Source organism: Gorilla gorilla, chromosome 15, assembly GCF_029281585.2.
Source record: "Gorilla gorilla gorilla isolate KB3781 chromosome 15, NHGRI_mGorGor1-v2.1_pri, whole genome shotgun sequence".
Taxonomy (NCBI): Eukaryota; Metazoa; Chordata; class Mammalia; order Primates; family Hominidae; genus Gorilla; species Gorilla gorilla.
The window spans coordinates 80285820-80299029 of record NC_073239.2 but is presented as its reverse complement, the minus strand read 5'-3'; the positions used below and the strand labels follow the sequence as shown (position 1 = coordinate 80299029).

Below are 13210 nucleotides of genomic sequence, written 5' to 3'. Positions count from 1 at the left end.
TAGAGACTTTGGAATCTGCCACTTACTAGCCATGTGACCTTGAGCCAATGGCTTCTCTGAGTCTCAGATTCTTCATCCACAAAATAGAAAAGTAATGGTACCAACACTTGGTTGTGAGGAAATGAGATATTATATATGTGGGACACTTAGCACAGTGCCTGGCATATAGTGAACATGCAGTAATGATTGTTTTCTTTGTACTCTCAGGGTCTGGTGCCTAATGAGTCTCAGGGTTTTGTTTTGTTTTTTGAACCAAGCTGAATAATGTAAATGGAAAAATTCTGATTTCTCAGTGTCTTTCGGTAGATACATCTTATACCATTTTGTTCTCTTCTAAAACAGAGCTTCTTAATCTGTATAAATGAAGGAAGCCACCCCTTTTGCCCTTTTCCCCTGTAACTACCCTTTTTAGAGATTTTAGGTTTTGTTTTTGAGATGTTCTTTTGAATTCATGAAATCCAAGATGAGCCAATCAGGCCCAGCAGACCAAATTAGAGCCAGCTGATAGCATGGTGGGCAGAGAAAAGGGATCTAAGAGAGCAGAGAGGGTAGGTGCAGCCAGTGTCCCTGAGACCAGAAACTGAGCAGACATCTCCTGGCTTGCACAGGAAGGGACCAGAACCAAACTCTGGAAGAAGCCCTAGAAGTGAGGCCCCAGTCTTTACCATTTATTGTCAGTGTAACCTTGCCTACATTACTCAGTCTCCCTGAGTCTCTGTGTCCTCATCTGTAAAATGAGCACAATGGTATCTCCTTCTGGGATGGTGGTAAGGGTGATACATTCTACTTGCTGTGTAGGCACAGTGCCTGCCCATAGGAGGTACTTAGTAAATATTGGCCGCTCTACAGGGATGGGCAGCTGTGGGTGTTCCTCAGTAGCTGTGACTGAATGCTAACCATATGCTGGGCCCTGGGTTCGATCTAAGTGTGTGTGATGAAAAGCATAAGAAAGGGGACCAGTGAGATGTGCTAAAGTGATGTCAGGAAAGTGTGGAATCAGATGACATGGGCAGAATTAGAGAAGAATATAAATTAACAGGAAAACTTCTTTTCCTTCCCTGAGTCGATGAACCACTTGAACCACTCTGGACTTTTTTTTGGTGGGAGGAGAAGACACGGTCTTGCTCTGTCACCCAAGCTGGAGTTCAGTGGCATGATCTCCACTCACTGCAACCTCCGCCTCCCAGGCTCAAGCAGTCCTCCCACCTCAGCCTCCCAAGTAGGTGGGACTATAGGCACATGCCACCAATCCTGGCTAATTTTTGTGTTTTTGTAGAGGCGAGGTCTCCCCATGTTGCCCAGGCTGGTCTCAGACTCTTGGGCTCAAGTGATCTGCCTGCCTTGGCCTCCCAAAGTGCTGGGATTACAGGTGTGAGCCACCGTGCCTGGCCCACTTTGGAATTTTCCAAGAGATTAAAAATCCACAAACATTTAAAATGTGGGCCAGGCGCGGTGGTTCACGCCTGTAATCCCAACACTTTTGGGAGGCTGAGGTGGGCGGATCACGAGGTCAGGAGATCGAGACCATTCTGGCCAACATGGTGAAATCCCATCTCTACTAAAAATACAAACATTAGCTAGGCATAGTGGTGCGTGCCTGTAATCCCAGTTACTCGGGAGGCTGAGGCAGGAGAATCGCTTGAACCTGAGAGGCAGAGGTTGCAGAGAGCCGAGATCGCGCCACTAGCGAGACTCCCATCTCAAAAAAAAAAAAAAAATATATATATATATATAAATGTGATTAATATTTAATTTTACTTTTAATTGAATGATTTACAAATAGCCTTTTGAAATACTTTTGTTTGGAAAGATTTATAATTTTGTTTTATCTTTGTCTTTTTCTCTCTCTTAACATTTTATTTTTCTTTTCCCAAAGGTGGCAGAAAGAGCACTCTATTATTGGAATAATGAATACATCATGAGTTTGATAGAAGAAAACTCTAACGTCATCCTTCCCATCATGTTTTCCAGCCTTTATAGGATTTCAAAAGAACATTGGAATCCGTAGGTTTTCAGTTTCTTTCCTCCGTTCTCTTCCTCCCTTCCTCTCTTTCTTTCCCTTCAGCCTTATTATGTGCCAGATGCTGTCCTTGTTGCTGAAGACGTATGCGAAAAGATAAAATCCTTAACTTCTGGGGATTCACTGACTGGAGAAAATAAACAGATACTTTAACAAAATACCGGTTAAAGTATCTGTTTACTAGACAGGCTTCTTGATCTGTCTATGAAGGTAGCAGATCTTTTGGGGAGGCACTGCAGCTGAGAGGAGAGTTGTGTGGATACTGACAGCATGGCCATGCTTAGACTGAATCTGAAAGGAATTTGGCAGGTGGATGGCATGGGGAGAGCCCTTTCAGACAGTGGGTCCATCCATCATGTTAAAAGGCACAAAGATGTAAAAAGCAGCTGTCAGTTTCTGAGACCTGTGAGTTTGGGAGGGCTGAGGCACAAGGTCTTTTGGGGAGGGTGCTAGAGGATGTGGCTAGAAAAGATTGTGGGACTCGTGTGAGCCTTCACCAAGTAGATGATGAGGAAGTACTGAAGGGTTGTAAGTGGGGAAGTGGTCTGACTAGGTTTGCATTTTAGTGTGATCTATTTAACAGCCAACTCAGTCGCTATATGTATCTCTTGGAAAGGAAGAAGTTTAAAATCATCAAGGGAAGTTTAACATCCAGCCCTATGAAAGTTAAAGCATTCTGAATTTGAATGCCTTTACATTTTTCTCTGTGGAATAGAAGGAAAATTTAATGTGGCATTTAAAAATTGGGAGATACAATTCAGTATATTCATAATATGTTTATCTTTAAAAATTTTGCATGTAATTATAAAATATCACATTTCTGATTTTTCAAATTTGCCTAATTATATTAATAGAACTTGTAAAAATAAGGAGCTGATAAACAGTTAAGTCCCTTTATACAGATAGTCTCTTGAGGACCTAGAGAATGGTTCTAGCAAGTGTCTGTAACTACTCAGTATACTACATTTGGTGCTTTCCCATCACTGCCCTTGGGAGGAAGGTCATTCTGGAACCTAAACAGAAAAGAACTTAAATTTTCCTTTTAATGGCACAAGGCAGAAGCTACACAGCAAGTGTACTTTCTTGTAAATGTTTTGGAAACATCAGACTCATGGTTTATTTAATATATGGCTAATTTTTACCAATGCATTTTTCAGTGGTATTAGGAGCATGTTTGTTGCAAAACGGAAGCAACGGATATTTTTGCAAAAGGAAAAGCTATTTAGACTCTAGTCTGAAGCTATCAAGCCCATCATAACCTTGTCCTCACATTGCCCAAGAGCTAATTCTTGTTAAGTATGGGCTACCATTTTGGCTGTTTAGCTGTATAGTGTCCCATAGCTAATAGCAACCATCCCGGCTTGCCAGTTATCAGCATATATTTTGGGTCAGCAGGACTGGTGCAGATCAGAGCTAGACAGATAATTCATACTGAACCACCCAACCTACATGAGGGCTTGATTTCATTTCTTTGGATAAGAATAATTTATATATATACACATATATATATAACATTTGTTTCTATGGAAGTAGCTTCTGATTTTGATGAATTATGTGTTATTTAGAAAATAGAATTCTATGCAAATTCAGATGTCTAAGGTTAATGCTATCACAGATCCTTATTTTAGGGTGAAGTTGCTTTACTATTATACTTGCCTTTTTATTAAATGAAATTATCAAATGCCCACAGGCAGCTCTATTCTGGGTGCCAATAATTAGAAGGGCAGGCCAGGTGTGGTGGCTCACGCCTATAATCCCAGCACTTTGGGAGGCCGAGGCAGGCAGATCACCTGAGGTTGGGAGTTCGAGACCAGCCTGACCAACATGGAGAAACCTCGTCTCTACTAAAAATACAAAATTAGCCAGGTGTGGTGGCTCGCTTCTGTAATCCCAGCTACCCAGGAGCCTGAGGCAGGAGAATTGCTTGAACCCAAGAGGCGGAGGTTGCGGTCAGTCAAGATGGTGCCATTGCACTCCAGCCTGGGCAACAAGAGCGAAACTCCGTTGCAAAAAAAAAAAAAAAAGAAATTAGAAGGGCAAAGTTAGATTTTTTTTCTAGTTCTACCACCCCTCAGAAAATTATCTTGCCTTGAAATCTCTTGATGTGGAAATGAACTGTAGGTCATTTTCAGTTGTTCCAACTAAAAAAGGATACAGACAATGTGCAGTACGAGAAATCATTCAGACAAAAGTTGTGCTTTTGCTTTCTTCATTCAGTATCCCATTTTATAAGACTAACTAACACACTCCTTTTTTTCTGTGCTTTCCAGGGCTATTGTGGCGTTGGTGTACAATGTGTTGAAGGCATTTATGGAAATGAACAGCACCATGTTTGACGAGCTGACAGCCACATACAAGTCAGATCGTCAGCGGTAACTTTTTAAAGCTTTTTTGTCAGCTGTGCATAAAGCTATTGAGTTTTTTCCTTGCTCTTTGCTGAAGTTGCCTAATTGTACCCCATATCTTAAGCAGCACAATTTTGTTTACAGTCATGCATTGCTTAACAACCAGTATATGTTCTGAGAAATGCATCCTTAGGCAATTGTATTGTGTGAACATCATAAGTGTACAGTAATTACACAAACCTAGATGGTGTAGCCTACTATGACACACCTGAACTATGTAGTATTGCCTGTTCTTCCCAGGCTACAAACCTGTGGTGAATACCGTAGCCAATTGTAACACAAATCACTAGGCAGTAGGCCTTTTTCAACCCTGTTAAAATTTTATGGGACCACCGTGGTATATGTGGTCTGTGTTGACCGAAATGTTGTTATTTGGCACATGACTGTATTTATATATTCATTTTTGCATGCTTATTAACTGTGTCTTTATTTATTTATTACTGTGCCACTGAGTAACAAAGCTTTATGACACTGTCATTTTGATAAAGCCCGCTTTCTTTCCTTTCTTTAATAATATTTCAGTTCTGCCTCAGGGTTAAGAGCCCAGCATTTAACTGGTATTTTAGGTTCACTTAAAGGGACCATCAGGTAGTTTGCTCTCTGGGATTCACTCCCACTCTGAACTTACTTGAAGTATAATTGGGCAGATCTTGTACTTCACTCCAATAGCAGGGGGAATGAGGCACCATTTATCTAGCTCTTGGGCCCAGGACTTACTAGAACCCAACAAATTTATTACAATTTAAAGATCAGTGAAAAGAACATGAAGGTTAATAGTCTGGTATTAACCAGAAATGTTTGAGACCATATGGGAGAACAAACCAGTGGAACTCCTTACAATAAATGCTTATGGCTTAGTAAAAATCTTGTCCAATGCATTCTACTTTCCAAAAGATGTACTTGGGGAGATTATAGAAATCTAGAGAGCTCTTAGTAGTTGAGCCTGTGGTTTGGCTTTGATCACCCATAAGCAGATGTCAGCTTTGTATATCATAAAGCTATGGACCTTAGAGGACCCAGAGATGTGTGCGAGTGTTCATACCCAGGGTCTTGCTGAACCTCTCTGGTTCCCTTGGTGCTTTGCTTTGTCTCATTTTTAGTCTGTCAACTTGCATTTTATTGATAAAAAGAGCAATGAGGGGAAAGGTTTGATGGCAGAGGGACCATTGCAATGATTTTTTTGTTTTAAGTTACCAGGGATGTGGTTTATGAAAACCAACTTAATTATGGAATGCGGTGAGTATTTAGCTGAGAATCTCAGAAGAGGCTGGGATTTTTTACCCAGAATATTGGGATTATTATCAATTATGGGATATGTTATTCCATACTCACAGTTTAAACAACTTTTTTGTTTGTTTGTTTTTTGAGATGGAGTCTTGCTCTGTTGCCCAGGCTGGAGTGCAGTGGTGCGATCTCAGCTCACTGCAAGCTCCGCCTCCCAGGTTCATGCCATTCTCCTGCCTCAGCCTCCTAAGTAGCTGGGACTACAAGCGCCCGCCACCACGCCTGGCTAATTTTTTGTATTTTTACTAGAGACAGGGTTTCACTGTGTTAGTCAGGATGGTCTCGATCTCCTGACCTTATGATCCACCTGCCTCGGCCTCCCAAAGTGCTGGGATTACAGGCGTAAGCCACCGCGCCCAGCCCTAAACAACTTTTAATTCAGTATATTAGCGATTGTTGCAAATTATAAATTTATGATAACCCTCCTTGCCCCAAACTTAAAATCTTTAAAGGATGTTACTTAAAAAAAGGGCCAAGGATACATTTTAATACTGTGTTGCATCATTAAAGGTGCTTTGTGCATAACATCTTCTCTGAAAGCACATTATTATTATCCTAGTTGAACCAGGATTAAATCTGTAGAAAATCTCATCAAGAATATTGAAGAACTTGGCTGGGCACGGTAGCTCACGCCTGTAATCCCAGCACTTTGGGAGGCTGAGGCGGGCGGGTCATCTGAGGTCAGGAGTTCGAGACCATCCTGGCCAACATGGTGAAACCCTGTCTCTACTAAAAGTATAAAAATTAGCCAGGCACGGTGGCATGCGCTTGTGGTCCCAGCTACTAGGGAGACTGAGTTGGGAGGGTCACTTGAACCCAGGAGGTGGAGGTTGCAGTGAGCTAAGATCATGCCACTGTACTCCAGCTTGGATATTGGAGTGAGACTCTGTCTCAAAAAAAAAAAAAAAAAAAAGAATATTGAAGAACTTATTTCTACTCAAATTATTTGGTTTGTATTTAGTGAACTTCAATAATAAAACTATTTTCTGATTATTATCTAAACTAAATAGACTAAACCCTTGAAAAAGATGAGAATTAACTAAGGGGACCAGGAATAGATAAAACTATGAGGTTGATTATGATATTCTGGCATATTACAGTTATTTATAATGAGTGTACTTTCTTAATGAGAAAATGGGGGCCAGGCGTAGTGGCTCACGCCTGTAATCCCAGCACTTTGGGAGGCCAAGGCAGGTGGATCACCTGAGGTTGGGAATTTGCGACCAGCCTGACCAACATGGAGAAACTCCATCTCTACTAAAAAATACAAAATTAGCCGGGCGTGGAGGCACATGCCTGTAATCCCAGCTACTCGGAAGGCTGAAGCAGGAGAATCACTTGAACCCGGGAAGGGGAGGTTGCCGTGAGCAGAGATTGCATCATTGTACTCCAGCCTGGGCAACAAGAGGAATCCCAGCTCTTTGGGAGGCCCAGGCGGGTGGATCACGAGGTCAGGAGATCGAGACCATCCTGGCTAACATGGTGAAACCCCGTCTCTACTAAAACTACAAAAAATTAGCAGGGCGTGGTGGCGGGCGCCGGTAGTCCCAGCTACTCAGGAGGGTGAGGCAGGAGAATGGCGTGAACCCAGGAGGCAGAGCTTGCAGTGAGCCGAGATTACACCACTGCACTCCAACCTGGGCGACAGAGCGAGACTCTGTCTCGAAAAAAAAAAAAAAGAGAGAAAATGGGTTTTTAAAAGCAAGAATAATAATTTGTCAAATGAGCAATAGAAGGGTGTACTGACAGATGGAAACATTGGTTTCTCCATAGGTGTGGGAATAGGACAAGGGAATGAAGAAATTTAGTTGGTACTGTCAGAGAATAACTGAATGGACAATTTTACTTCAGGATGGCAAGAAGTTAATGGTTTCAGTTCAGATAAAATTCTGAAATATTACAAATCTGAAAATGGTGGGTAGAATAAGTACTTAACACTGTTAGATACATATGCCAACATTTAGTGCTATGTAAAATTGAAATTAGAAGAGAATTTGACAGTATCCCCTGCATGACAGTGTGGTTAAGCATTAAAATTTCCACCTACAGGGAGAGAGAAAAGTGGGAAAGATTGGGGGTGACAATAAATGTATCAGCAATATTTAGGATTTTTAAAGATAAAGTTGTCAGTATGAAAGCCGTGTGATAACTGAGCATAATGCTCAGTTGGAAGAAAAGCCCAACAGGATAAATTGCATTGAGTGCCATAAATCTCTTGATCAAAAACATGAAACACTTTAGTAACAAGATGATGAATGTTTTAATGATGTCAACACTTAATTAACCAATTTATGCCTAGTGTTCCATTATTGGAATGCTAACCTTGTGGGAGTTATTTCTATCCCACTGTTCAAGGTCATCGTCAAGGTCTGATTTTTCACAAAAAAGTTTTACAACCTCTGGCATAAATGGGTTGAAACTGCAAATTAGGGCAATGTGAACCTGAAATACATTGAAATGTTTTTTAGTTGAGTAAAATTCCAAGCCCTTGCTTACCATCCCCTTCTCTCTCCAAATAAAAAGGTCATATTCATCGAAAGTCAGCAGGATCTATACAATTGATTTATATATACCCAAATTGTGTTTTTTGCTAACATTGATTTAGACCTCATAATTATTCCCAGACTGTACTGAGAAACAAAAAGTGATAATTTGTCAAACAGCTTGATTATGTTTAGAATCTGGAATGCACCAGGAGTGGTGGTGCACACCTGTAGTCCCAGCCACTCAGGAGGCTGAGGCAAGAGGATTACTTGAGCCCAGGTGATTGAGGCTACAGTGAGCTATGATTGTGCCACTGCACTTTAGCCTGAGCGACAGAATGAGACCCTGACTCTAAGAAAAAAACAAAAGCAAAAACAAAAAAGCCAGAAGAAGATTGGAGGATTATCTAATCTTGCCCTTATTTTCCTATAAGTGCAGTTTTTTCAGGGTCAAAATTAACAAATAGGTAATTATATGAAAACTAGTCTGCTTACTGAAATTTATATTGTGCAGATTTGTATTTGAGATAGCTGAAACTAATTATGGTAAACAAGGCCTAAGTTATGAAAATATTACCTATTAGATCATGATATTAATTACCATATGGCTTTACTAAGCCATAAACATTTATTGTAGAGAGTTCCACTGGTTTGTGTTCCCATATGGTCTTAAACATTTCTGGTTAATACCAGACTATTATGGCATTTATAATTCAACATTTCCTCAAGTCTCTAGTGGAATAAGAATATAAAATTACTTAGGTTTTTCTTGAGTTTTTTGGGAGTTGGAGGGGATGAAGATTAATCTCTGTTGCTCTAGATATTAATATAACTTTTAAAAAACATTGGTTATAATGTTTTAAAAAAAATGAGGCATTGGAATTACATACAAATTTCACTCAACCCATGTGGATTTCCCTGCGTAGAAATTGTACTGTGGCTGAAGTTTTAATCCTTGCTAAGTGAGGTAGTGCATGGATTACATCCCCATGCCTGAGATGGTGGAGCCCCCATTTTCAGGAATTATCTGAATTCCTGGATTTATGAATGTTAATCTGGATCAGCCTTTTTTTTTTTTTGGAGACGGAGTCTTGCTCTGTCCCCCAGACTGGAGTGCAGTGGTGTGATCTCGGCTCGCTGCAATCTCTGCCCTCCGCAATCTCCGCCCCCCGGGTTCAAGCGATTCTCCTGACTCAGCCTCCCAAGTAGCTGGGACTCCAGGCATATGCCACCATGCCCGGCTAATTTTTGTATTTTTAGTAGAGACGGGGTCTCACCGGTGATCCACCCGCCTCGGCCTCCCAAAGTGCTAGGATTACAGGCGTGAACCACTGTGCCCAGCCTGGGTCTGCTTTTTTATTGGTTCACTGCAACATGGAAAAAAACCAGAGACAGTGTAGTGAATTATTTTTAATAAATGTGAATTTATTTAACTTACAATATAGTCTTATATTCCTGCATCATGTGCTTCCTACTTGGTTGATGTTAAAAATCCTTTTTTTGTAAAAATGTAATTTTAAAATGTCCTTGGCAAAATAAAGTTTGTCGATTCTAATTTAGACATCTGATTTTTGGGGGAAGTTTTACCAAATAGCGAAATCTCAAAGTCTGAAAATCACTAAATTTAAAATCAGTGAAATTGATATTGAACCCAATTTGAAGGCTTGATGCATTAAAATTTAATACATAATAATATCAACCAAGTTCTTTTCAGATCATTAAAAGTGAAATCACAAGTTTTCAGTTTCTTCTAAACTGCTGAAGAATTTAAATGTACATGAGGTGGGAAAAATAGATAGGAATAAAGGAGCAGATATATTTTCTTGACCTACTATATTCTCTGTATCAGTGTCATCTCCAGCATCCTTTTTGAGAAACTATTTGGAGATAAAGAAAAATTAAGATTCTTACTAAGCTGCAAGTGAAAATCACTAATATGCCCTTGATTTTACAATAACTGGTGCATATAAGTCATTCCCATTTTTGTTTCTTAGTAATTTTAAAGTTAATTTTCTGAATTAAGCTAAGTATAAAGGAGTGTTAAGGTGAAATTGTAAAATATTCATTGTTGCGTAATCTCATTAAACCTCAGCTGTTTACATTGTATTCTATTTCTTCCTCAGTGAGAAAAAGAAAGAAAAGGAGCGTGAAGAATTGTGGAAAAAATTGGAGGATCTGGAGTTAAAGAGAGGTCTTAGACGTGATGGAATAATTCCAACTTAACAAAAACAATGACAGCAACATTACTAACCTGTGGAGTCACACGTTTATGTAGTAGAAGATGGAGCAACAGTTTTCTGTATTGTGCAACTTTACAGTAGATTTCACATTTGTTTCATTATTACAACAGCACTGTATATACCTGTCTCTAAGTAAAGGAAAAAACAAAATAAGGACTTCAATCCAAAGTTTGGACAGTAGATGGACTTCTCAGAACTTTGCAAACATAATCATTGTTCTAACCCTCTTTTAAAAAAAAAAATCGGTCTTCAAAGATCTGTTGATGAAATTGCTATGTTAAAATTCCATTATCGGGAGTTCCTTATTTATCACTAGCAGAGAGTATGATACAATTTTCAAATGTGAACAATCTTAAATTTAGCTTGTCTTTCTGCTAAGCTGTTAAATGTATTTATAGTAAAGGAAGAAAAAAAGACTGTCGTTTCCTTATAAGTTTGTATAACATCCTCCTCTGGATAACTTGACTGTAATTTGATATCTTTTTCTTTTGCACATCTTCCTGAGTTGAATGTCCACGTGGAATGGGGTCATGAATTATAAAAGTCCCTGATAAAAGTTTTGTTTACTGGGGTGAACATCTTTCCAGTAACCAGGTAGTCCTGGTACTCCTTTAGTTTTAAAATTAGGAGTTAAAAGAGAAGAGGTGATAAACATAGTAGGGAAGGGAATATCGGATTCATGCATCAGTTTATGGTGAATCCAAATCAATGTCTTGAATCCTTTGAAAACAGGCACTGGGACATCACAGGCTTCAGTACCTGACCAGTATTAGTTGCATATATCATTGAACACACATACCAGAGATGTTTTAGAAATGCGAGAAAAACATCCTTTTGGACCATTTGAGATAAGAAAGACAAACACTAAACAATACAACCATGAAATTGATTGCCGGGATTGCAAATCTAATTGGGAAAAGAGTTGAGCAAACAGCTTGGACTGTTTGGAGTTGTTGCCTTACTTTTTAATATGTATTTATAAAGTATTCCAGCAAAAGAGGATGTAGCCTCTGGGAAAAAACAAACATGTTACAGTGTTTTTTGTAGATTCTCGTTCTATATCTCATCACAGCGCCAGCCCTGTTTTTAGCCGGAAAGGATTCAGGATAAACATTATTATGCATTCTGAATTGGATGCATATTCCTAACTACTGTATTTGTTACCAAAAGTGATTCTACAAATGCTACTGAAAAAAATCTGGAAATTCCTAATGTCCTGAGTATTAATAATAAAGTTTAAAAATGCTTTTATATCAAAGGTGCATCGTGACCAAATTGTTTAAGAAAAAAAACAAAAAAACAAAATCTAGGGCTGTATTATATATATATATATATATATATATCTTATTGGCTCTCTGCTTTGTATTTAAATGAAGAATCTTACATCTTGGGTAGGTAAACTGCTGATAAAACTTGTGTACAGTATGTACTTACCTAATGCAGTTGCATTATTATGTACTGAAAGATACGTGTTTGGAGGTTTATTTCCAGGATGCATTTGCTTGTTATGGACATGGCAGCAGTGAGTTGGTAATCCTAAACCATCACTTCCAGCAGTATTCATGGTATAGAGCTGATCCTGTGTTCATATGTTGAATTGTGATAGTAGCAAACATGAACATATGAACTATTGTTGCTCTTAATAGAAATACAATATAAATATGGGCTTGTATATTTTCTTCCTTACATTTAAATATAAAGTAGAATACGCAGTTTTATTATTTTCAAGAAAAAGAAAGAAAAGCTGCTGACCTTTCTCCCCCATAAAGTTTTTCAGGATGATCAGGTCACAGTGTGTACGTAAGAGTCAGCTAATTATGGATATTGTCATCTCAGTAACTTTGTAAAAAAACAAACAAAACTGGCATTGTTAATTCCAAAAAAAAAAAAAAAACCAGCAGTAAAAAAAAAAAAGTCATATGCAACACCAGACGCAACATGGTTTAATGGAATTAATAGTCTTTTTTTTTTTTTTAAAAAGAACATTGATGGGGATTCACTGTAAAGTTGGCAGAGGCTGCCAAAGACAAAACAACTGACTTTAAAAATGCTGGAACAAAGTGATAAAAAATAAATTTGTAACAAATCTTCTCCTTTTTAGCCCTTGTCATTTTAGCCCTTTAGTTTCAACTCTGCATTATATTTAGTTTATATAGTATAAACTTTTGTTTGCCATTAATTCATCTTTTTAGGTAGAAGACATTAAAATCACAGGTTTATGAAGAATCTCTGCCCATTGGAATGAAATGCAGTCATTTGAAATGAGAAAGGCCAGGATCCTTTTTTGCACCTTACCCTGTCTTCAAGAGTAAAGGTGAATGAACACTTACAGCTATCCTCCTTGATGTCAATTTTGTATGTTGATCATTCCAAACTGAGAAGAATAAAGCCACATTTTAGACGTATTTATAGAATCAATTAAAGCTATATGTCTAAAATTTGTAGGGCAACTTCTGAGAAGAAACACTGTCTTTTTCTTTTTTAATGGAAAGTGACAATGTGACATTAGTCATGTTGTGTGCGGTGACGCAGAGTAACTGAGGTAATCTGACTGTTGCACTATGTGACATATTTCAGGACGTACTTGCTGCATTTGCAGCAGCCCTCTCTCTCTGTCCCTTCCCACAATTCTGCTGTTGCTGCAACTTGAGTTAATTGTGACAAATGCATCTTTGTGTTATATTTTGTTTGCTTCATAATTTCCAGAACTATATATAAATATATTTTTTAAATAGCAAATATTGTAGTTAGTGAGTGATGATCACTCCAACCTTATCC

General features: G+C 38.7%; 1 protein-coding gene across 3 annotated transcripts in view; it reads left to right on the top strand.

Annotated features, from left to right (window-relative positions):
- The window catches only part of PPP2R5E (protein phosphatase 2 regulatory subunit B'epsilon), a 170914-nt gene extending 158391 nt beyond the window's left edge, over window positions 1-12523 (top strand). For 2 of the 3 annotated variants that reach the window (XM_055362003.2, XM_055362002.2), the window contains exons 12-14: window positions 1877-2004; window positions 4291-4392; window positions 10316-12523. In XM_055362003.2, coding sequence (XP_055217978.1) covers window positions 1877-2004; window positions 4291-4392; window positions 10316-10415 — 330 coding nt within the window. In that variant the 3' untranslated portion in view covers window positions 10416-12523. The remainder of the gene's footprint in view (window positions 1-1876; window positions 2005-4290; window positions 4393-10315) is intronic. The other variant, XM_055362004.2, reaches the window with a different exon arrangement.
- The last annotated feature ends 687 nt before the right edge of the window (window positions 12524-13210 follow it).